This window comes from Glycine max, chromosome 18 (assembly GCF_000004515.6).
Source record: "Glycine max cultivar Williams 82 chromosome 18, Glycine_max_v4.0, whole genome shotgun sequence".
In the NCBI taxonomy this organism is placed as follows: Eukaryota; Viridiplantae; Streptophyta; class Magnoliopsida; order Fabales; family Fabaceae; genus Glycine; species Glycine max.
The window spans coordinates 35,108,079-35,131,830 of record NC_038254.2 but is presented as its reverse complement, the minus strand read 5'-3'; the positions used below and the strand labels follow the sequence as shown (position 1 = coordinate 35,131,830).

At 36.4% G+C, this 23,752-nt stretch overlaps 2 protein-coding genes across 2 annotated transcripts; one reads left to right on the top strand and one right to left on the bottom strand.

Moving 5' to 3' along the window:
- Positions 1-9,868: 9,868 nt before the first annotated feature.
- LOC102662497 (protein MAIN-LIKE 1-like) lies at positions 9,869-12,629 on the bottom strand. The gene is made up of 5 exons (XM_041011799.1): positions 12,529-12,629; positions 10,946-11,297; positions 10,391-10,819; positions 10,199-10,309; positions 9,869-10,078 (listed from the first exon to the last, which is right to left on the bottom strand). The coding sequence occupies exons 1-5, from the start codon at positions 12,627-12,629 to the stop codon at positions 9,869-9,871; spliced, it is 1,203 nt and encodes a 400-aa protein (XP_040867733.1).
- Positions 12,630-13,075: 446 nt separating this feature from the next.
- LOC100500112 (40S ribosomal protein S8) lies at positions 13,076-15,652 on the top strand. The gene is made up of 5 exons (NM_001250041.2): positions 13,076-13,177; positions 13,312-13,384; positions 14,306-14,636; positions 15,061-15,230; positions 15,314-15,652. Exons 1-5 carry the CDS (start codon positions 13,174-13,176, stop codon positions 15,387-15,389), a joined length of 654 nt encoding a protein of 217 aa, NP_001236970.2. The 5' UTR covers positions 13,076-13,173; the 3' UTR covers positions 15,390-15,652.
- Positions 15,653-23,752: the final 8,100 nt, after the last annotated feature.

Sequence of the window (23,752 nt, the reverse complement as noted above, 5' to 3'; positions counted from 1 at the left end):
GAAGATAGCACAAAAAATTTCAGACAAAAATTTACCTAACAATTTCTGTGCAGGTGAATCTTCTTCCACAGGTAATTCTGATTTGCAGAAGCAGCACATTCCCCCTCTTCCATTCCCTCCAAGAGCAGTTTCCAACAAAAAAATGGAAGAGGCAGAGAAAGAGATCTTGGAAACGTTTAGAAAAGTAGAGGTAAACATACCTCTGTTGGATGCAATAAAGCAAATTCCAAGATATGCCAAATTCTTGAAGGAGCTGTGCACTAATAAGCGGAAGCTTAAAGGAAGTGAACGAATTAGCATGGGCAGAAATGTCTCCGCATTGATTGGTAAATCTGTTCCTCAAATTCCTGAAAAATGCAAAGATCCAGGTACATTCAGCATACCTTGTATCATAGGGAATAGTAAGTTTGACAATGCCATGCTAGATTTAGGAGCTTCTGTTAGTGTTATGCCTCTGTCTATTTTTAATTCTCTATCTCTAGGCCCCTTGCAGTCAACTGATGTGGTAATTCATTTAGCTAATAGAAGTGTTGCCTACCCTGTTGGTTTCATAGAAGATGTCTTAGTTAGAGTTGGTGAACTGATTTTCCCTGTTGATTTTTATATTTTGAATATGGAAGATGGATTTTCTCAAGGATCAGTTCCCATCATTCTAGGCAGACCCTTTATGAAAACTGCTAGAACTAAGATAGATGTTTATGCAGGCACACTGTCCATGGAGTTTGGTGATATAACTGTTCATTTTAATATTCTGGATGCTATGAAATACCCATCTGAAGATCTTTCTGTATCTCGTGCTGAAATAATTGACCATGTTGTTGATGAATACATGACTGATCTTTATTCTAATCTGCATGCCTCTCATTCTTCATGCATTGAGTCTGAAATTGTACTTGATCATATGTCTGAATTTGATGCTGAGAGTGAATCTGAAAGTGATATTGATTGCATGCCTGGTGGTGGTGTTTTACCTCTTGAGATTGATTTTATAGAGTCAGATAGGACTAACCATGTTTCAGGAAGTACACATACCTCTGACTTTCTTTATGAGGTAAAGGCTGAGAAACCATCTCCTTCTACCGCTGTCCAGCCGACCACACCAGAATTGAAGCCCCTGCCATCAAATTTAAAATACGCTTACTTGGATGATAGCAAGAGTTTTCCAGTGATTATATCTGCCTCCCTTGCAGATGAGCAAGAGGAGAAGTTGTTGTCAGTTCTCAAGAAGCATAAGAAGGCTATAGGCTGGACCCTGGCGGACATTCCTGGTATTAGCCCATCCACATGTATGCATCGAATAAATTTAGAGGATGGAGCTAAACCAGTAAGACAGCCACAGAGAAGACTCAACCCGGTGATTCTTGATGTAGTGAAGAAGGAGATAACCAAGCTTTTGCAAGCTGGAATCATTTATCCTATCTCCGACAGCCAATGGGTGAGTCCCGTCCAGGTAGTCCCGAAAAAGACTGGCCTCACAGTGATCAGAAATGAGAAGGAGGAGCTGATTCCTACTCGGGTGCAGAACAGTTGGAGAGTCTGCATTGACTATAGGAGGCTGAACCAGGTTACCAAAAAGAACCATTTTCCCCTGCCATTCATTGACCAGATGCTTGAACGCCTGGCAGGTAAATCCCACTACTGTTTCCTTGATGGTTTTTCTGGTTATATGCAAATTACTATTGCTCCTGAGGATCAGGAAAAGACCACATTCACCTGCCCCTTCGGCACTTTTGCTTATAGGAGGATGCCTTTCGGCCTGTGCAATGCCCCTGGTACCTTCCAGCGGTGCATGATTAGTATTTTCAGTGATTTTTTAGAAAATTGCATAGAGGTGTTTATGGATGATTTCACTGTATATGGATCCTCTTTTGATGGTTGTTTGAGTAGTTTGGAAAAAGTTTTGAATAGATGCATTGAAACTAACCTTGTTCTAAATATTGAAAAATGTCATTTTATGGTTGAGCAAGGTATAGTTTTAGGCCACATTATTTCCAATAAGGGCATTGAAGTAGATCCTGCAAAAATTTCTGTTATTTCACAATTGCCTTACCCCTCTTGTGTGCGAGAGGTGCGATCTTTTCTTGGTCATGCAGGATTCTACAGGCGCTTTATAAGGGATTTTAGCAAAGTAGCCCTTCCACTGTCCAACTTGTTGCAAAAGGAGGTGGAGTTTGACTTTAATGACAGATGCAAAGAGGCTTTTGATTGCCTCAAAAGAGCGCTGACTACCACCCCCATCATCCAGGCACCCGATTGGACAGCCCCTTTTGAGCTTATGTGTGATGCATCAAATTATGCATTGGGGGTTGTCCTTGCTCAGAAAATTGATAAATTGCCCAGGGTGATATATTATGCTTCTAGGACTTTAGATGCTGCCCAAGCAAATTATACTACTACTGAGAAAGAGCTTCTAGCCATAGTTTTTGCTCTTGAAAATTTTCGATCTTATTTGCTTGGTACTCGCATTATTGTTTATACTGACCATGCAGCTCTAAAGTACTTGTTGAAGAAGGCTGATTCTAAGCCTAGGTTGATCCGATGGATGCTCTGGCTCCAAGAGTTTGACTTGGAGATCCGTGATAGGAGCGGAGCACAAAATCTAGTTGCTGATCATTTGAGTCGGATCGAACGTGTCTCTGATGCAGATTCACCTATTCGGGATGATTTCCCGGATGATCATTTGTATATATTGTATAGTATTTCTGACTCTCTTTCTACTCCCTGGTTTGCTAACATTGTCAATTATTTAGTTGCCTCTGTTTTTCCTCCCTTAGCATCTAAGGCCCAAAAAGATAAGATTAAAAGTGATGCTAAGCATTTTATTTGGGATGACCCCTACTTGTGGAAATTGTGCAGTGATCAGGTCATTAGACGGTGCATTCCAGATCATGAGACTGACTCAGTCCTGCAGTTCTGTCATTCTTCCGCACCGGGAGGTCATCTGGGTGTTCAAAGGACAGCTCGCAAAGTGCTTGATTGTGGTTTTTATTGGCCCACCATCTTTAAAGATGCGTGGAAGATCTGCAGCACTTGTGAGCAGTGTCAGAGAGCAGGAAATACACTTACATGGCGACAACAAATGCCTCAGCAACCTATGCTATTCTGTGAGGTGTTTGATGTCTGGGGTATAGATTTCATGGGTCCTTTTCCTGTCTCTTTTGGTTATGTTTACATTCTCCTTGCAGTTGATTATGTTTCAAAATGGGTGGAAGCCAAGCCCACTAGAACTAATGATGCTAAAGTTGTCGCAGACTTTGTCAGGTCTAATCTGTTTTGCAGGTTTGGAGTACCTAAAGCAATTGTTAGTGATCAAGGAACCCATTTTTGCAACAGGACAATGCATGCCCTGCTTAAAAAGTACGGGGTGGTACACAGAGTATCCACACCATACCACCCCCAGACTAATGGACAGGCAGAAATTTCTAACAGGGAAATCAAGAGAATTCTAGAGAAGATTATGCAGCCAAGCAGGAAAGATTGGAGTACCAGGCTTGATGATGCTCTCTGGGCACATCGGACTGCCTACAAAGCACCCATAGGAATGTCTCCTTATCGGGTTGTCTTTGGAAAGGCATGTCATCTTCCAGTGGAAATTGAGCACAAAGCATACTGGGCAGTGAAGACTTGCAACTTCTCTATGGATCAAGCTGGCGAGGAAAGGAAGTTGCAACTGAGTGAGTTAGATGAAATCCGCCTAGAAGCCTACGAGAATGCCAAGTTCTACAAAGAAAAGACCAAGAAGTTCCATGATAGCATGATAGTTAAAAAAGACTTCGTGGTTGGGCAAAAAGTGTTATTGTATAATTCTAGGCTTGGACTCATGAGTGGTAAGTTGAGGTCTAAGTGGATTGGTCCTTTTGTTGTTACTAATGTTTTTCCTTATGGTACAGTTGAGATCAAAAGCGACTCCACAAATAAGAGCTTCAAGGTCAACGGACATCGACTTAAGCCATTCCTCACGAACCCTTCTTTAGTGGACGTAGTGGTGGAAGAGACTTCCTTACTCCACCCTACTCTTCCTCCACCATGACTTAGGGAGTTTTTCTTTTCCTATCTCCTTCTTTGCTTTTATTACACTTGTCCGATTCTCTTTGATGATTTAATTGTTTTTAATCTTTTAATTGTGCTACATTGAGGACAATGTGTTGTTTAAGTATGGGGGGGAGTGTTCTTTGGTTTTGCTAGTTTTGATGGTTTTGTTAATTTGTTAGTTGTGTTAATTTGTTAATGTTGTTAGTTTCGTCGGATTTTTAGTTTAATATTTTGGGTCAATTTTGTGTGCACGTACGACTTTGCATGTTTTTCTTTGAATTATAGGATATGTTCAAGAAATGGGTAATTGTTTTGAAAATAAAAGTTCTTGACATTTTGTGACTTGAAATCCTTGATTCTTCTCTACATGTCATGATAGTTTTGAAAGCTCAATTTGAAAGTGATGATTTTACCTTTGTGAGAATTTGAGCCATCCATCATTATAATCATTTGGTGTGTTTTGCCCCATTGATTGCTTGCACAATAGCCTTGGCTTGATTCTTGTTGATGCGTCCTAATTCACATGCATATTTGGAAATGATTAAGGCAATTTTGTTCTTATAAGCTTCTAGCCAAATGGACCTACCTTGAATTAATTCCTTTGATAGCCCTTTTGAGCCTTGTTTCCCTTTCCTTGTTTTGAAGCTCACTACAAGCCTTAAGTGAAAAACCATGATATTACCATATCCTTAAGGAATTTTGGAGCTTTGGAATTGTTTTGGGAATAAGTGTGGGGGGTTTTTGTTTCATTGGACAACTTGTTTTGTTGGCTATGCTTCATGATGTATTTTGGGCCATACTTGATGTACATTGTATATTGGTTAAATGTTGGACAGGCTGAATGAAATGTTGTTTCTCAAAGGCTAAAGAGTAAAAAAAAAAAAAAAAAAAAAATCGAAAAAAAAAAAAATTCGAAAAAAAGAAAAAGAAAAGCAATAAAGTTGAGTGAATAAGATCTTAAATGGCACAAGAATGATGAAACTCTTGGTTCTACTCTTCATGTTTAATTTTTATCTTTACTTCTTTTTATTTTCTTATTTTTCTTAAAATGCACTTACTCCCCTTTGCTCCTCTATTCCTTTGGGATTTAGCCACTTATTCCATATTTCTCCATACCTTGTCCTTGGCCCCATTACAACCTTAAAAGACCTTTTGATCCTCATGTGCTTGTGTTTATGGGTTGATTGTCAATTTTAGAATCTTGCCAAGTTTATGTGGTGTTTGCTTTCATGGGTGCTTTGAGGGTAAATAGTAGCCTAGACACTTGAGAGATAGAGTGTATATCTTGTGAGGCTTTATCACTTTTCATTCTTGAGCTGATTAACTATTTTGCCATGATTGGGTTGCTTGGATGATTTTCATGAATGTCTTGACTTTTTGGATCTCCTTATGTTAGATGTTACCCATTCCTTTCATTCCTTGATGTTCATTTAGAAATATGTGAATGTTTTTGTTTGTCTCCCTCTGATATCCTTGGATTTTGTTCTTTGTTTCATTTTGCCCAGGAGTGCAAAAGGCTAAGTATGGGGGGTTTAAAATTTGATCGAGGCCGTACCCGAATCAAATAAACATGAAAATGCAGTAACTAGGAAGTGATCCTAGGTCGTTTCCCAACGAGCAGTGACAAGCCAAATGTTCATAATATACTTGCAGTAACAGTAACAATGGGGGGGGGGGGGTTTGGTTGTTTGGTAATTAAAGAGCAAAACAAATAAAATGGAATACGAAACTACTAATACTAAAAACGGGTTGTTTCCTCTGATTCAGAAGCCACTCTCTTATCCTGGGTTATGGAGAATTCGTCCCTAACAGTCAACCACTTAATCCAACCCTATTTCAATTTACTAAGCGAAAATCAACTTAGGGTTTTCAATACGTGATTAGGCACCACATACACCAGTTAGCCCTTCGTCCATTAAGCATGAACGCAAGTTAGGCTCAGAGGCAATTAATCGAACACGAAGCGTGCACTGATTAATATTCACGAAATTGGGATAACTGGTGAAGGGAAAACTGCCAGGAAACCACTTTACAAGCGAAACCTCAAAGAGAGTTGGGCTTCGTCCTCAAAAGGAAACAACACCAGAAAATCTAGCCTTCCATGGATTCAAACAGAAAATGTAATTGAAACATGAAGCAGAAACGTAAATGAACGGAAACGTAAAATGGAACAGAAACGTAAATGAGAGTAGAAGAAGAAGCAAGAACAAAATTGTAATTAGAAGCAGAAAATGTAAAATTGCATTACGAACTCAGAAGCATCAAAACAGAAAAACGAAAAACCCTAAAACAAAGCTCTGAATAATGAATAGCATAACAGAATAGAATGCCCTGCACGAATCCCAAGGCAGCTATTTAAAAAGAGTCACTCAAAGTCACTGGGCCCTATTACAATACTCTGGCCCAAAACGAAATAAACACTGAACAACATAAAATAAAATTGCGAAATTTCCTAATTAGAAATTAACTAAGGTAAGCGCTGCTTTATTTGCCCTCTTCAAGTCCACAACCAAAATCCGGATTAATTGACAATTAAGACCAATCAATAATTAAAATGGTGCAAAAAAGGTTTAGAAAATAGAAGAAAATGATGGCACATCAGTGGCACAGAGAGATTTGAACAATTAAAGTTGTCTCTGCTTGTTGATGGGTTTTCGAAGGTATGTTTTTAGGTTAATTTTTTTAATAACAAACTTTAATAAACTTACATGTGTATGTTTGGTTGATTCAGGTTAGTGTGGACAAGTGGATGGATATAACGGAGATGGGATATGTGATTGCATCACGGTATAACGTAATCCTTGTATCGTTGTCTCAACAACAAAGCATGACATTTTTTCCTCTTAGAAGTCAACCTCCACCTGATTCTTCTGGGCACCGCATGATATGTGTCGGTCACGTGTTTAGAAATCATTTTGTTTAGGTACATTGAATGTAGTTAGTATAACAATTATGCAATGACTTCGCTGGTTCAGTTGACTCGGTCACCGCATGATATAATCTTTGTTCATGTACAACAGGTTTATTTGAAAGACCATTGTCCTTTACCGCCTCCAGCATTGTTGTGGTCAAGCAATTGTTATTCTCTGGCAAAGCAGTGGGCAACTCCATATATTAGTAAAATGCAGCAATACACAAGCTTGATGTCATTCAAAAGACACTATGTCGACCTAAATGAAGACTGAACATGCATTGTTTTACGCCATTGTATTCGTTATGCGATATAATTTGTTGTAAGCCATTACTAACCAATTAATATTATTAAGTACTCGTTTCGTTAAGCAAAAAAATTGTTGGTCCAACAAAAATCATTTACGCGTGTAGCATACATCATTGTCATAATTGACAACACATAATGACATGCATGCGTATTAAAGTTTGAGCGCGACAACACATTGACTGACTTGACTACACATTCTGAAGGAAACATAAACACGAAACATGTTCACGCGTGTCTATTTTTTTGTAAACAAAGTGAAGCAATCGCTCGGTCACAACCATCTATATATATAGCAGACACGGCTAATAAATCACACATTATCTTGCTTTCACACAGTCTCCCAATTGATACACAAAGTATGGCATTTTTAGGAGAAACTAGCAGTCAGACGATTGTCAACTCAAGGTTGGCTTTCATTTTTCCAAATGGATCAATTATTCATAATGATACAGGCGTTTACTTCCAAACTTCAACTCCGGTGCCCATTCGAGTACCAAACTGTTGTGATTTTGCAAGCCTAAAAACCAGAATACACAATACCCTTCAACTATCCGACAAACAATTTTTGGATGAAATTCACTACCGGAAGCCATTCACCGATACAGGTAACCAAATTCGCTTTCAGTGTATGAAATTGATAAATGATGGCGATGTCAACACAATGTTAATGTGTAATGATCAATTTTCTTGTGTTGGTCCGATTGAGTTATTATGCACCGTTGGAAGAACACCAAATGGAATAATAAACTTACTTCAACGCACTATGCCCCGTACTCATGACGTGATCCTGTATTACAACGGGAAATAGAACATGCCACCGTAGAACAAATTTGTTGGATGCGCGTTCACAGGAAAAAATCCTAAGAAATTTCAAATTTCTTCAACATGTACCATCGATGAACTGAAGAATTTAATAAAGCAAGTTGCACCTAAAGGGATTCCCCCTCTTGGAATTCACGAATCACAAACGGTAAGACGATTGTTTTTCTGCCAACCAGGTCGCTTTGAGTATTCAGATACGCTTATAAAATATGAAATAAATGAGCTGAGGACCAACGAAGAACTGTTGAAGGTGTTAGTACAATCTAATTACTGGAAAAAATATGGACCAATAGAAATTTTAGCTGTCTTTACTAAATATGTTGTGAAAATCGAAGACGAGGTGACTGCGACATCGCTAAACAACTGAATGCAATGTTTATTTTTTTGCTTTTTCATTGATGTAACCTTTATCTGTTTACGGCGTGTTTAAATCCCATAATAAAGTTCAATGTGTTGTTTCAATGGTCCAAAGATAATTTATTTTAATCGTTTGACCTTAAAACCTTACGCATACTTAGAAGGGTCAGATTCCTATTTTTTTGGATTTTCTGGCTCTGTTTTTAGGTGTTATTTGACGGAACCGGGGAACGAGAATAATTTTTTTGGGTTCTTTGACGTCTAAACATGAGAAATAGCGGTCCTCCATTGTCTTACGACACTCGCACACCCACGGAAAAAAACCCCAAACATGGGTACTTGAACATGAAAAAGGGTCTCATTCCTATTTTTTTGGATTTTCTAGCTCTGTTTTTATGTGTTATTTGATGGAACCGGGGTACGTGAATAATTTTTTTGGGTTCTTTGACGTCCAAACATGAGAAATAGCGGCCCTCCATTGTCTTACGGCACTCGCACACCCATGGAAAAAAACCCCAAACATGGGTACTTAAACATCAGAAAAAGGATCCGATTCCTATTTTTTTGGATTTCCTGCCTCTTTTATAAAAACATTTATTTTTAATGTAATTCTTACGAACAAAACTCATGATTTTAGCTTCACTTTTTTTAAAAAAAAATTAAAACACTCCAAAATTTCGCTTAAGGACCACGATCGGAATCAGAATCGATACGTCAGTTAATATCATAAAATAATAAACTGTGCAAAACAAGTCAACTATATTAAACTAAAAAGTGTAACAAATACAAAAATTCATGTCAACTACAAAACAAAAAATAAATGCAATAATCAATGCTCTGTGCGGCGTCTCTGACGAGCCCTGATACTTCCATCAGCACTGGCTCCCCCTCTAGCGATCGTCAGACAGTCCTGCATAATCTCATATAACTCTGTGCCTGCAGTGACCATCCTAAGGTTGAGCACACGCTCCAACCTTTGTGCAATCGCCTCATATCCGTCGTAATCATCCTATGACAGTCATTAAAAACATTTATTATAAAATTTAAAATAAATAACAACTTATCAAATATTAAACGCGCAAAAAATCTTACCACTGCATGTCGAGGGGGGTCAAATGCCACTGGAACCTGGGGGCTGGGCGGCTGTATGTACTCCTCAGGGTCTGCGGCTGGTGCATCTCTGGGCTGGTCACTTGCCTGGGTCGGTATCATGAATGTGTGAGATATGCGAAAAAACCACTCCATGTAATCCGCAGATACCTGCCCAGGCATTAGACAAAGCTCAGCCATAGGTAGTACGTGCTCCGCAAAATGCATCCACCCGTCATCTATATCATCATGTGACAATCGAGCACTAACAGGCGGCGGAGGGATGCTTTGAATGTAACCAAACTGCCATACCACCCTCTCCGGTCGAGCTGTGACCACCATAGGACCTCATCTCAGCTGACCCTGGAATGATGAAATTAGCTCAAAGGACCTAACCCCCCGATGCTTAGTGTACGGCAACCAGGACACATCTGTGACGGTCAAAGCATCACAACGTGCCCCGTAAGGTGCTCCTGTGATTCCCTTCATGTGCGTCTTCGACGTTAACCACCGGGAAGCACGTGGGGATGTCTCCTGGTATGTATCATCTGTCACGCACTAGTGCACACTAGGGAAGTGCTCATAGATCCAGCACTACACAAAAAATGAGGTTAACATAACATAAAAACATGTTTAAATCATAATCGAACGTAACATATTAAAAAACACAAAATTTACCTGTAATAGAGTCAGGTACCCCGCAAGCTGTCGTGTGGTGGTCCTAGAAGCCTCATCTAACTGGTCATACATATGAACCAGCGTGGCAACTCCCCAAGCATAACCACCACTCTGACCGAGGTCACGAAAAGCGTCTAGGTGAACCACATGCACGTATGTTGCACTCTTATTGGCAAAAAGAGTGCAACCGACCAGGTGCAGCAGATAAGCACGAGCTGCTACAATCCACTGTCGGGCCTGACATCTCATCCCATAAATGTCTCGAACCCACCCTAGTCGTACGTATGCCCCACGTGTCAGTGCTGTCTCGACTCTAGCCTCCTCGGCAGACACCTCAAGCAACTCTGTCAGCAAAAATATCGCCTCCTCCATAGAAAGAGCATAAAAATTGTGCAACGCGCCAGTGATAGGCAAATGAAGGAGTGACGACACATCATCCAATGTGATCGTCAACTCTCCTACCGGAAGGTGGAAGGTGCTGGTCTCGCTGTGCCACCTCTCCACAAATGCGGATATAAGTCCAGGATCGCCAGTAACAACTGAACAATCAATCAGTGGACTTAATCCTGTGGCACCAACCAGTCCTTCAATCTCAGGCATTGGCCTCACAATCAATGTCACCTTCCTCCCATGTGACACTAACTTCAAATCAGGACGTTCCTGATTTGAAGTACAAATTATACAATTATTAAAAATAATTAATGACAAACAAATCAACAATGATAAATAATTAACAAATTAAAATACCTGTCCACTCCAAACAGCGTGTGCAACATGGTCCGCAAATGATGTCAGCACTGACGGGTCACATGGCCCACCAGGGAATCCCTCAGCATCATCAGCATCTGACCCCTCAGCACCATCAGCACCCTGTACGTCCGCATGCATCTCAGGTGCCTCCTCAACCAGATCAGGGACATCCTCAGTCATGTCAGCAATGTCCTCAGCCATATCACGTGCATCCGCATTCATCTGATGAACCCGTTGCCTACGGGCTGAGGCAGTAGGCCTACGCCTCTCGGGAACATCAGCTGCATCATGGTCATCATGTCTATCTCTGCCTATAAGTTTACCTATAGCACGACCTAAACCTCGTGTTCTAGCCATGATCTGCAAATCATGTGGAACACGTATTTTTTTCAGTCAAAATATACACAACTTTCTTTATAAAAATAAAACAAGTTTATTTATAAACAAATAAGACTAATTTAAATCAAATTATTTGAAAACATACACAACATAATTTTTTTAAAAAAATAAACAACTTCATTTATAAAAAAAACACAACTAATGTAAAAAAAATTAATTAGTAAACATCCACAACTTAATTTAAAAAAAATAAAAAACTTCATTTATAAAAAACCACAACTAATGTAAAAATAATTAATTATTAAACATCCACAACTTAATTTAAAAAAAATAAACAACTTCATTTATAAAAAAACACAACTAATGTAAAAAAAATTAATTAGTAAACATCTACAACTTAATTTTAAAAAAAAATTTAAAAAACTTTATTTATAAAAAAAACACAACTAAATTATTTAGTAAAAATCCACAACTTAACTTTAAAAAAAATAAACAACTTCATTTATAAAAAAACACAACTAATATAAAAATAATTAATTGCTAAACATCCACAACTTAATTTAAAAAAAACTTCATTTATAAAAAACCACAACTAATGTAAAAATAATTAATTATTTAACATCCACAACTTAATTTAAAAAAAAAATAAACAAGTTCATTTATAAAAAAAAACACAACTAATGTAAAAATAATTAATTAGTAAACATCCACAAATTAATTTATAAAAAAATAATTCATTTATAATAAAATAAATAACTTTATTTACAATAAAATAAAAAACTTTATTTATAAACAAAAAAACACAACTAATTTCAAAATATATAATTAGTAAACATACACAACTAAAATTATATATAAAAATAAAACAAAAATGTGAAAAAAAATTCAAAACATACACAACTTAATTTATATCATTTATAGAAAATAATTATTATTTAAAAAAAAATTTCCAAATCACACACAACTTTATTTATAAAAATAAACTACTTCATTTATAAAAAATTACATAACTAATTTAAAATTAAATAATTAGTAAAATACTCAACTAAAATGATATAAAAAATAAACAAAACCAATTAACAAAAATAACCAACTTAATTTATACAAATAACCAACTTTATTTATAAATAAAATACACTATTTTTTTTTTATAAACAATATTTTTTAAAAAAACTAACTTCCGGAAGAGGTGTTCCGGAAGATTTTCGGAAGACCAGTTCTTTCGGAAGACCTTTCAGTACTTCCGGAAGAAGGGTTCTTCCGGAACACCTTCTTCCGAAAGTTCCGGAAGAACCCAAAACGGATCTTCCGGAAGGCGCCACCGTAACCACCCTTTCCCCATTTTTTTCGGCGTCTTCTACCCTAAGGTTCCACTAACCTACCCTAAATGCTACAACTATAGTGAATAATAAAACCAAAGGAAGGTTAAGGGCACCTACCTCGAAGGCAAATGGCGTCCAAGCGAAAACAAGCAGCCGGGCTCGCGGAGAAGAAGACGCAGGAGGCTCGTCGCGGAAGAGAGAAGAGAAGCAGCAGCAAAGAAGAATTCAGAATGCTTCCGAAAGAGGGAAAAAAGACGTTTTTAACTTTTTAAATGAAAGGCAAAATGACCCATTCAATAAATTGCTGGGTGCACCAGCAATATTGCTTGTTGCACCTAGCATATCCCAAAGTGAAGCTGTATCAGGTCAGATGTGGGTGAGCTTGCAAGAAAGCCCAATTGGGGCCCAATTGGTTGACCCGTAATGAGGCGGGGTCTGTATCCAACATATCAAACTAGGGTTTCATATATATTCAGGGTTTTATCATAGAGGGGGGCGCACCCAGAGAGGAGGAAGCTTTGAGAGAGAGAGAGGGAGGAGGGAGAGTGTTGACGCTCCATCAAGATGGGTATTGTTTTCTTTTCATTTCACCATCGTTTCTTCTCCTTCGATCTTTCATAGTTCAATTGCCCAAAATAACTACGTGTTGCGTGTGTTTGTGGAATTTCTTTTCTTATGGGCTATGTTATTGCTTTTAAACAGGTATTTCTAGGGATTCCATGCACAAGAGGCGTGCCACTGGTGGCAAGAAGAAGGCCTGGAGAAAGAAGAGAAAGTAATGCCACTTTCTTAGAGCTATTTTGAATTTGATTTTTCTTTTCTTTTAAGGCGATGAATGAGTTCGTATCTGCCAGTGTATTTGCCTGATCTAGGTTTTTATATTATATTAGGCAAATAGGGATTTCAAATGGTGACCTTAGTAGTAATTCGAGTTAAAGTCATGCTGAGCCAATTCCCTCTTTGGTTAAGATTTGAATTTATTTCATTTACAAATTTGAAATTTAGAAATGTGTTTTTCATTTTTGTTTCTTCTGTTCACAACCAGAGAAGCATAGAAAACTCTGCCAATGTTGTGATAGATAGAATCTCTATTTCAGTCTCCATGTTAACGGTCTATTCTCACGACTGGATATTGAGGTGTTTCATGAATGAGCATGTGCATTTATTTATCTTTTGCACCGCCTTCACCTTTTTTGCTGCTTGGACAGTTGGACGTGACTATATATTGTCTGAAATTTTATATCTCAGCTTCCAATCCTCCTACATAAATGATCGTATAGCATGTATAGTTTTTTGTTATACTAATGTTTTTTTTTCTTCATTAAGAATAATCGTATATAATCATATTCATATCTAAACAGAGGGCCTACAACTATGGTGAGAGTAAGATATTCTCTACAAAGAAAACTGATTGTGAACCACAATAGTGACATAGCAGCTATCCAATTTCACTGCAAGCTGAATACTTATCATCTCTGCATTATGAATTATTGTTCTTTGCTGTTAAACATGGCTAATATTTTCAATGTTGCAACATTGTTTAGATCTTGAATTTAATGGAGATTATTTGAACCTACTATGGATTATTTTATATGTTTCTTGACATTTTGTTTGAGCATGTAGCTACATTCTATCTTCTATCCCAATTTCCCAATTGATACATATTAGCTAAGATATTTTTTCTGGATTCATATAGGTATGAGCTTGGGCGTCAGGCCGCAAACACCAAGTTATCAAGCAACAAAACTATCCGGAGGATTCGTGTTCGAGGTGGCAATGTTAAATGGAGGGCATTGAGGTTGGATACCGGCAATTACTCATGGGGTAGTGAAGCAGTTACTCGCAAGACTCGTATTCTAGATGTTGTTTACAATGCCTCAAACAATGAGCTTGTGCGAACTCAGACCCTGGTCAAGAATGCTATTGTTCAGGTTGATGCTGCTCCTTTCAAGCAGTGGTACCTTCAGCACTATGGTGTTGAAATTGGTAGAAAAAAGAAAGTGGCATCCAAGAAGGACTCTACTGAGGTGATACTTTGTAAATTGTGTTCATTTATGTTTCCCCCCCTTGTGGTCTATCTCTATCATTTATTTCTTGAAATAGATATACTTTTTGGCTGTTGAATAATATTGGGCGAGTGATATGTTGGAATAGATGGCAAAATGCATTGTTGTTTATGTTTCATACTCTGGATCTGCTTTCTGGACAACAAGTTCCTAAAAGTTGTTACATTGAATGCATGAGTTCTAAAAAAAATAAATTCATAGTTGGAATCATGGTTACTTGCTGGGTCAATTATTTGATTTCTGACAATACTTGTATTATTCTTTTTATGAATAAAATTAAACTTTTGAATTATGATGAATGCCTGAATGTTACAGGTGTAATTTTTTGGATTGAATAGCCTGCATCTGATGTGTGTTTCCTGACCCTTTGATGTCAAACTTGCAGGAGGGTGAGGCTGCTGCTGAAGAAACTAAGAAAAGTAACCATGTCCAGAGAAAACTTGAGAAACGCCAGAAAGATCGGAAACTTGACTCCCACATTGAAGAGCAATTTGGTGGTGGCCGATTGTTGGCCTGTATTTCTTCTCGTCCTGGACAATGTGGCAGGGCTGATGGGTATGCTCAAACCTGATTTGTCTATATTTGTTCCAACATGGTAATGTTTTGTTTGCTTTTCTTATTTTGCCAAAATTGTGTAGGTACATTCTGGAAGGTAAGGAGCTGGAGTTTTACATGAAGAAACTCCAGAGGAAGAAGGGAAAGGGTGCTGCTTAATTTTAGTGTTTTATGAACTTCTATTTGGCTTTAGTTCTTGGAAGTTGGTACAATTCAAGATGTACGCTTTTTGACTGTTGGTCGATCTCCTTTAGGGTGATGCCATAGGACATCCTTAGTGTGAACGTTTTATTAGCGTACATCTTGAATTTGAGACAGGGATGCATGAGTATTCTACTTGTCATTACCATATCATCAGATAAGAGAACAAAACTGCGCTGATTTTGAAATTACTGATTATCCTATCCATAATATTCTCTCTCACAATGGTAGTAGAAATATTTTTTTAAGGGTAAATAATCATTTTTGTCTCTGAATATGTAATTCATTAACAAGTGAATGTGTTTCTGGAAGATTAAAATATAAAATTTAGTTTTTGAAAGTGTAAAGAGTACAATAAATATATTCGATTTTTGTCATTGTTAATAAAATAATCTGTGGCACAAAAAGATAAATTTGTCATTGAAATGATTACTAATATGATTATTTTTAATTGTTAGCATAGGGGCATACATATTTGTCTTATAACATTGTTTTTGGCTTTTTGTGTTTTCACTTTGTCGATAAATGTGATTTTTTTAATTAAAAAAAAAATTATGATTGTGATTTTTTTTAACAAAGTCGTAAATTAAATTGAGTCTAAAAGAAAAGAAAATACTCGTTCTTTTGAATGATTTTTTTAAGGTTATGATTTTTTAAATGATCAGTCAATAAAAAAAAATTATACATGATTTTGAAAAAATTTAAAAATAAATTTTTTTTATTATAATTTATAATTTGATGTTATTACATATACTAATAAATATTCATATTTTATTATGAAAAATTTATTAAAAAAATAATTAAATAAATAGTTTTTGATTAAATAAAAACAATGATTTTCTTATCGTTCTACAGTTATTCTTTTTTCGTGTGTTGATAACATTTATTCAAGAGTTAGCCAAATGATTGATTTTTTTTTTTTGTAGTTGAAGAAAAGTAAGAAAAACTCGACAAAGTAATAAAAATTCACTTTCATTAGTAATATTTTATACATGTCTCAACCGTTGATGAAACTTAAAAATTAAGTAACGAAAAAAGACCCTTATCGGTGTGATATAGGTCTCCCAAAATTTTGTCGTCATCATTATAAATTGTTCAAAATTATAATAATTAGTCACAATCTATTATTAACGTCTGGATATATTTGTTACACTTTTTACACCTCCAGGGACTAAATTTTACATTTTTCATCTTTTAGGGGCGCATTTATAGTGGAGCGGGAAGACGAAAAGTTAGCAATGCAATTAGAGATGGTCACGTTGACAATCATTTCAGTGACAAATTTGTCTCTATGTCATGTAGGCTATTTTATTAACGGTAACGGCTGGAAGTTAACGCCCAGGTATATTTGTTGCACTTTTTACACTTTCGGGGATTAAATTTTGTATTTTCATCTTTCATAGATGCATTTGTTAGCGAATTATACATTCATGGACAAAAATGAATATTTATCTTTTTTTTAATCCTATGATATTGAAAAAATGGTCATTAAATATGTTTTTTTGTTTCTGATAAATGATTCGGTATATTTTAGGGACCAATAACATATCAGAATAGAGCTGACACTTGAGTGTTCGGTCACCATATGTTTTTATTTCAAATATTCTTCAAAAAAATTATATTCTGTCAACTTCCTTAGAATGTGTAGCCCAGTTTTATGTGCGCCCTTGAATCAAGAGTTTATCACCGCCACTTTCAGCTTATGCGTCACTACTGTAAGACTACGTCATTCTTGTACATTGATGGTTCAAACGATAAAGAAAATGAGCTAAAAAGATGAGTTCTAGAGCAACACAAAGCACTTCGTAATATAACGCCACATTTAGATGAGTTTTTTTTTTAATTTTTTTTGAAACAATATAAGGGTTATGCATGTTTCATCTTATTACTTTGAAAATGGATTTTTAGTCGCATTTAAGCTAAACTTAGATTTGGAAAAGTTGTATAAAAAGTCGCCTAAATTCCGTTTTGAGGTGTTTCAAGTGAATGTCAATAGTCTTCATTGATCAAACCCATTGTGTATTAATAAAAAATTATAGGTTGCTTATAATTTTCAACAACACCGCATGAGATACAATGAGTGTATTAAAGGGACGAGTAATTCATTAACCATGATATATAAAAAATGTTTCTTGGACAATCTTAAGGTGTCTATAACTTCAGAGAAAAGAGATAAATGATTGATTTGATTGATAATAATGTGATAGGAAGAGAGATAAAGAGAAAAAAATTGTTGATGAGAGAGATACAGAGAAAGGAGTTGTTGATGAGATGTTTAATATAATCAGTGTATTGATATATTTATGTAACTCCATTTTTTTTGACATACAATAGTTTCCTAAAACGGAGTTCATGAAGGTTTGAAATCATCTTTTCGGTAGAAAAGTTCAATCCCTGCAAAATAGCAAAATATAAGTGATATGATATCGAGTTCAACTTTATTATATATGAGTGTTGCTTTGTACAATTACCATATCAGTAATGATAATTTATTCTTATATTTAAATTAAAATACATCATTTTGAGAGTTAAACTATGGCTTTTCTCACCACTTTCTTAGACATTATATAATATTGTCTCTCAGTTCTTTTAGATATATATTTAGACATTACTTTCGCAAGAAGCTAAAAAAAGAAAAATACTAATAACATTCTTTGATGTATTATTTTAATATTATTTTTAATTGGTTAAAATTTATTGAAAATTATAATTTTGAGAATCTTGTATCATATTTAATGATTTTCTCTTTTTTTAAAACTCAATAACTCATTATTTCATTGAGAATAAGAGCACCAATACATGGGGGAATTACATTAAAGGTATGTTGAGTAGCATGCAATCTAGACGCTTTAGCAAGCGAATGAGTGACTTGATTACCATGTCTCCGAAAGAAACTAAAAATATATATAGTTCTGAATTTGCTGTATGCACTACTAGAAAACAGCCTTTTTACATCGGTTCTTTTACCCATTCTACGTCGGTTATGACGCGTCATCGTAGCAGACAATGTTGAAAGTCACGTGTCCTACAACAACAGTTATCTGACCGATGTAGAATACCTCACGTTCGAAGACGGGTGTCTTGTAAAACCCGTTGTAGAATAGTAAACATTCTACATCGGTTATTAGTGTCGAACCATCATAGAATGTCAATCTTTCTAAACCATTCTACATCGGTTGTGCCTATAACCGATGTAGAATGTCATACTTTCTACATCGCGTGCTGTCAAAACCATAGTAGTATCCTAAACCATTCTACATCGGTTGTGCCTATAACCGACGTCTACATCGGTTGTGCCTATAACCGATCTCACAAATAGGGCATGCGTGGTGTCCTTTGACACTGTATTCACTCAAATTACTGTAAGCTAGAAAGTCATTAACGGTACAAAATATCATGGCACGCAACCTAAACGTCTGACCATCATCTGCATCATACACATCAACCCCGTCGACCCACAACTTACGCAAGTCTTCAATCAACGGCTGCAGGTAGACATCAATATCGTTTCCTGGCTGTCTAGGACCTGCTATCATCATAGCCAACATAATATATTTGTGCTTCATGCATAAATAAGGAGGAAGATTGTAAATCATTAACAACACAGGCCATGAACTGTGAGTAGTTGTCAAGTTACCAAAAGGATTCATGTCGTCCGATGCAAGACCTAGTCGTAGGTTTCTTGGTTTCGCTCCAAATTCAGGAAACAAGTTATCAATTGTCTTCCACTGTGGAGAATCAGTGGGATGTCGGAGTAACCCATCATTTATTCTGCCAACTGCATGCCATTTAAGGTTACGAGCATCGTATGCAGTAACAAACAATCGCTTGAACCTTGTTATAATTGGAAGGTACCAAAAAACCTTTGCTGGACAAGGGTTGTTTGTGGGTACATCATAAGGGTTTTCCCCATCGTTCAGTTTGTATCGTGATTCCCCACATGTTGGGCAATTCTGCAATTCGGCATACTCGTTTCTGTACAACACACAATCATTGTGACAAGCGTGAATTTTCTGGTACTTCATACCCACTGGAAATAATATCTTCTTTGCCTCGTAGTGACTTTTGGGTAACTTGTTATCACTAGGAAGCATACTCTTCAATAACACAAGCAACTCAGTCATACTTTGATCACTCCACCCAAATCTGGCCTTCAAGTTGACCAAAGCTAGAACCACAGATAACCGAGTGAAGGTTGTGCACCCCAAGTACAATGGGAGCTTGGAATCAGTTTCTAATTGTTCATAATAGGGTGCCTGAGCTTGCAAAAAAGACTCATGCCCGAGATCGCGTATCATGTCTTCCATTCGATCTTCAGTTTATACATGTACCGGTTTAGTGTCGTCGACTGTTGACATTTCTGGTTGTTCACCGTGCCATATACAATTTGTATAACTCCGGCTAAAGCCATCACAAATTCGATGTGATTTAATGACTTCTAATGAATGATGCCTTCCATTGACACAGTTCACACATGGACAAAAATATTTTCCACCCAACACTGGTGCATGTTGTTGCGCAAACTTCATGAAATCTTCAACCCCTTGTTGATTCTCGTCAGTTATGCGTCATGCTTGAATCCAACTTCGATTCATGTTTGCTGTTATATCAGAGCGTTTGTGTTATGTCGTATGCATGATATTCTCACTTTTTTTCATATCAAGGTTAGGTCCTATCCCATTCAGGCTCAACCTTTTTTTGCTTCATTCATATGTATAATTTAAGTATGTTATGGTAAATTTGATGAAATTTCAGCAGCATTTCGCATTGGTCTCCAAGTACACAAAATGAAAACGATCACATAATTTGACCACAAACAAATATGCACCGGAGAGCAAAGCAATATGCAATAAACCAAAAATCACATCAAATGTACCACAACATACTTAACCTATAACTATGAATGAAGTAAAAAAAGATAGTTCCCAAACTGTCCGAACAAAAAATTCAAGAATCCATACCACAACTAATCCAAACTATCCGTATTAATCATGGTATGGAATCTCAAACGGGAAACTAGGGTTCACTCACAATGCACATAATTTTTATGGACAATAATAGTAATTTATTGAACAACAAACTTACAATCCAAATAAAATGCCTATTAAGGTACATACCTAGAAAGATGGTTGCAATAATGGCAGCTTCAAATACTAGCACTTTTCTCCTGGGTTAACCAACAAAGAGTGACTTGTCCAATACACAACTCGTAAATTGTAGGAACGAAAAGCAACACAATGTGTATACAGCTGTGAAGCACAACAAATGGTACACACACATCAGCAACGGATGGAAATATAAATAAAATCATACATTGGTAACTGAATTGGCAAACAAATTTTATGATAATACAATGTTAACCATATGCAGAGGTGCATATTTTTATGGCAGGAGATTTGTGTCACCCAAGGAATGTTGGAAATTAGTAAATGTTCAAGTTTTAATGAAGAAGGTTACAACTCTGGGTTATAATTGTAATACCAGAGGAGGATTGATACATTCGTTATCTCTATAGATTGGTTGGAGGACTTCTTGGTGAAGGCTGGAGTGGTTGCTGAAGCTTGGCCAAAAGGGGAGTGTGAGTGACAAATATCACCCACTTGAGTACTTGGGAAATTTGTATGTACTCATATAAATTGTGCTATTTTCATATTTATTGATATAAAATCATGCAATTCCACTCTTTTGAATTATTCTAAATGTGAGATGATTGAAACTGAGTTTCCATATAACAAAACAAACCCCCATACAACTTGGTAACCTCTAAAAGCCACTAAATAAATAAATACGGGTGGACTATGTAATGGAAGTCAAATGCAAAACTCAAGAATGATTCCAGAATTTTCTTAGGCTGAAGAGATGTTGAGTGATATGAAGATATGAAGACTGACACTGCAAAATTGAAGATGGAAGCTGCAGTCACTAAATTTTATGTTAGAAGATGCAGAAACAAATCTTAGAGTAGCTGTGGAAGAAGTGGAAGCAGCTAATGTAGCAGAGGCAAGTGTTCTTGATCAGATTAAGGTCTTATCTATGACAACTAGTCCTTGTCATTCATGACCTTCTGAACCTGGTGCAACAACAACAATTTCAAGGGAAGAGTTTGAATCCTTAGTTCATAAGGTTGAGGAGTTTGATAAATTAGTAGATATCAAAGTGGCTGCTGCCACAACACAACCACTTTGAAGCTGCAAAGGCTACCCAAAACAAAGTTGTAATGTACACGGTCTCTTTCTATTAAGGCTCCAGCTTGAGGGGAAGTCATCTTATGCACTACTCTGTTAACCTTGTTATAAAAATATGAGGATCATTATACATTGAAGGGTGTCTGATTATAGTTTTCTCACGTGTCTCTTTCTTTCTCTCTACTCACTCTCTATTCTATCTATGCAAAGCTTATCCATGAACTACACCAGTGCTAGTAAAATACCACTGTGGCTAGTAAAATGTACAATTTAAAAATAAAAAATGCTTTAAAAGTGGAGTTTTTGTCCACAAACAGTCACCAGAGGTAAAGAAATTGCAAAGTTTCATTAAATATGTACATTACCTTCTATTGAAGGTATATTGACCCTTTCCTTTGGCAATAAAAACTCGAACATGATATCCCAAATATACTTTATTATTCAATTCAAGAACCTGTGCTTACAGCAGAAAATTGATTTTCAGGTTCAAGTGATTACATTCCTAGATTAGGTGCAGGAAGCAATTGTCTCAATTTATTTTAAGATCTCTGGGCCTTTAGCCTCACTTTTCTCAGTAGAAATTATCTGGCCCACTATAATTTATCATAATTCAATCCAAAAAATACTATTTCAATGTTAAAACTCACATTTTCTCCAGTCCAAAAAAAAAACTCATGTTTTCGCAAGAGACATCATCAGTTTTCATGATTGTTGGCAAGGATTCGATAGCTAGTGATGAGAATCCTGAAATTGGCCAAATACAGGCTAAAGGCCAAAGTGGAGAAGGGCGAAGGCCCAAGTGGATTCGATAGCACTTAAAGGAAGATATGAAGTTAAGTTACCTGGCTCAGGAACTGGTATCAACTGATCGCTTAGCTCCTCAATCTTGGTAGGCTTATTATATTGAACTTCTTTTTGATTATTCAATGTACTGATTTTTATGTTTTCTGTTTTAAAATTGTTTCCCTTAGAAGTCATTTCTACTTGCTATTGTCCATAATTACTTTATCAGAGTGGTTCAAACTGCATGGCTTTCTGCAGGCATGTATGCATGTGTGTGAGCCAAAATTGTGTTGTATGTTTGCAAGTGCATTTGTTGTTGGCTGATGCCACATTCCAGACATCTATATGATAACATTTGTGTCTATATTCTTAACTACTTCCATTTGAGATACAAAGTCTTCCATATCTGGCCCATTTGTGTATATCACTATTTTTCCTTACATGAGCTATCTTTTTTCAAAAACTTTTCATGAAGTATATTTATATCATTAACATTACCTGCTGTAAAATCATCTTTTATTTATAGGAAGCTTCCCAAAAGCTATAAAATCATAATTAACAGTAGCCGACTAACTAACCAACTTACATTCTTTTCCTATTTATATTTACATTTACATAACAATACCCCTCCCCCAAAAGAGGACCTTGCCCTTGAGGTTCTTGAACTTCAAACTGAATGGTAGGAGGAAGATAATTTAGTTCAATCCCCAAAGTTTTCAAGAAATTCTTCTAAATATTACTCACAAAATCAGGATCCCCATTACTAATTATCCATTGGGGCTCCATATAGTCTGTAAATCTGCTACATGAAGTGCTGAGCAAGTTCAAACTGAATGGTAGGAGGAAGATAATTTCAGTTCAATCCCCAAAGTTTTCAAGAAATTCTTCTAAATATTACTCACAAAATCAGGATCCCCATTACTAATTATCCATTGGGGCTCCATATAGTCTGTAAATCTGCTACATGAAGTGTTGAGCAAGTGTTACTGCTGTATATGGACGTGAAAGGACCACAAAATAGGACTTTGATAAAACACCAATTGATAAAAGTAATAAAAAATAGAATATAGAAGACTGAAATTATACACAATACACTTGCTGTCCCAGAGACAAAGTCTCCTTCAGAGATTATCTTCTGTCCATAAACTACAAATAATTTCAGACTGCCTAATTACACATCATACTATCAAATATATATTCCCAATTCGTAACTACCGGCTGTTATTATCTACACATAACTACCTTTCTGCAATTTCTAATACATAACTGTTTTCTAAAGCAGTTATCTGAGTTTCTAATACAGAACTGATTTCTAGAACAACTATTTTCTACACATAACTGTCATAACTGCCT

Bases quoted from the DNA above. Each gene is read 5' to 3' on its own strand.
- LOC102662497 (XM_041011799.1), bottom strand. From the start codon at position 12,629: ATGGGGAAAGGGTGGTTACGGTGGCGCCTTCCGGAAGATCCGTTTTGG. The intron at 11,298-12,528 runs GTACTGAAAGGT...GATCATGGCTAG, and splicing joins GAAGAACCCTTCTTCCGGAA to AACACGAGGTTTAGGTCGTG. The intron at 10,820-10,945 runs GTATTTTAATTT...CATGGGAGGAAG, and splicing joins ACGCTGTTTGGAGTGGACAG to GTGACATTGATTGTGAGGCC.
- LOC100500112 (NM_001250041.2), top strand. The intron at 13,385-14,305 runs GTAATGCCACTT...GGATTCATATAG, and splicing joins GCCTGGAGAAAGAAGAGAAA to GTATGAGCTTGGGCGTCAGG. The intron at 14,637-15,060 runs GTGATACTTTGT...TCAAACTTGCAG, and splicing joins CCAAGAAGGACTCTACTGAG to GAGGGTGAGGCTGCTGCTGA.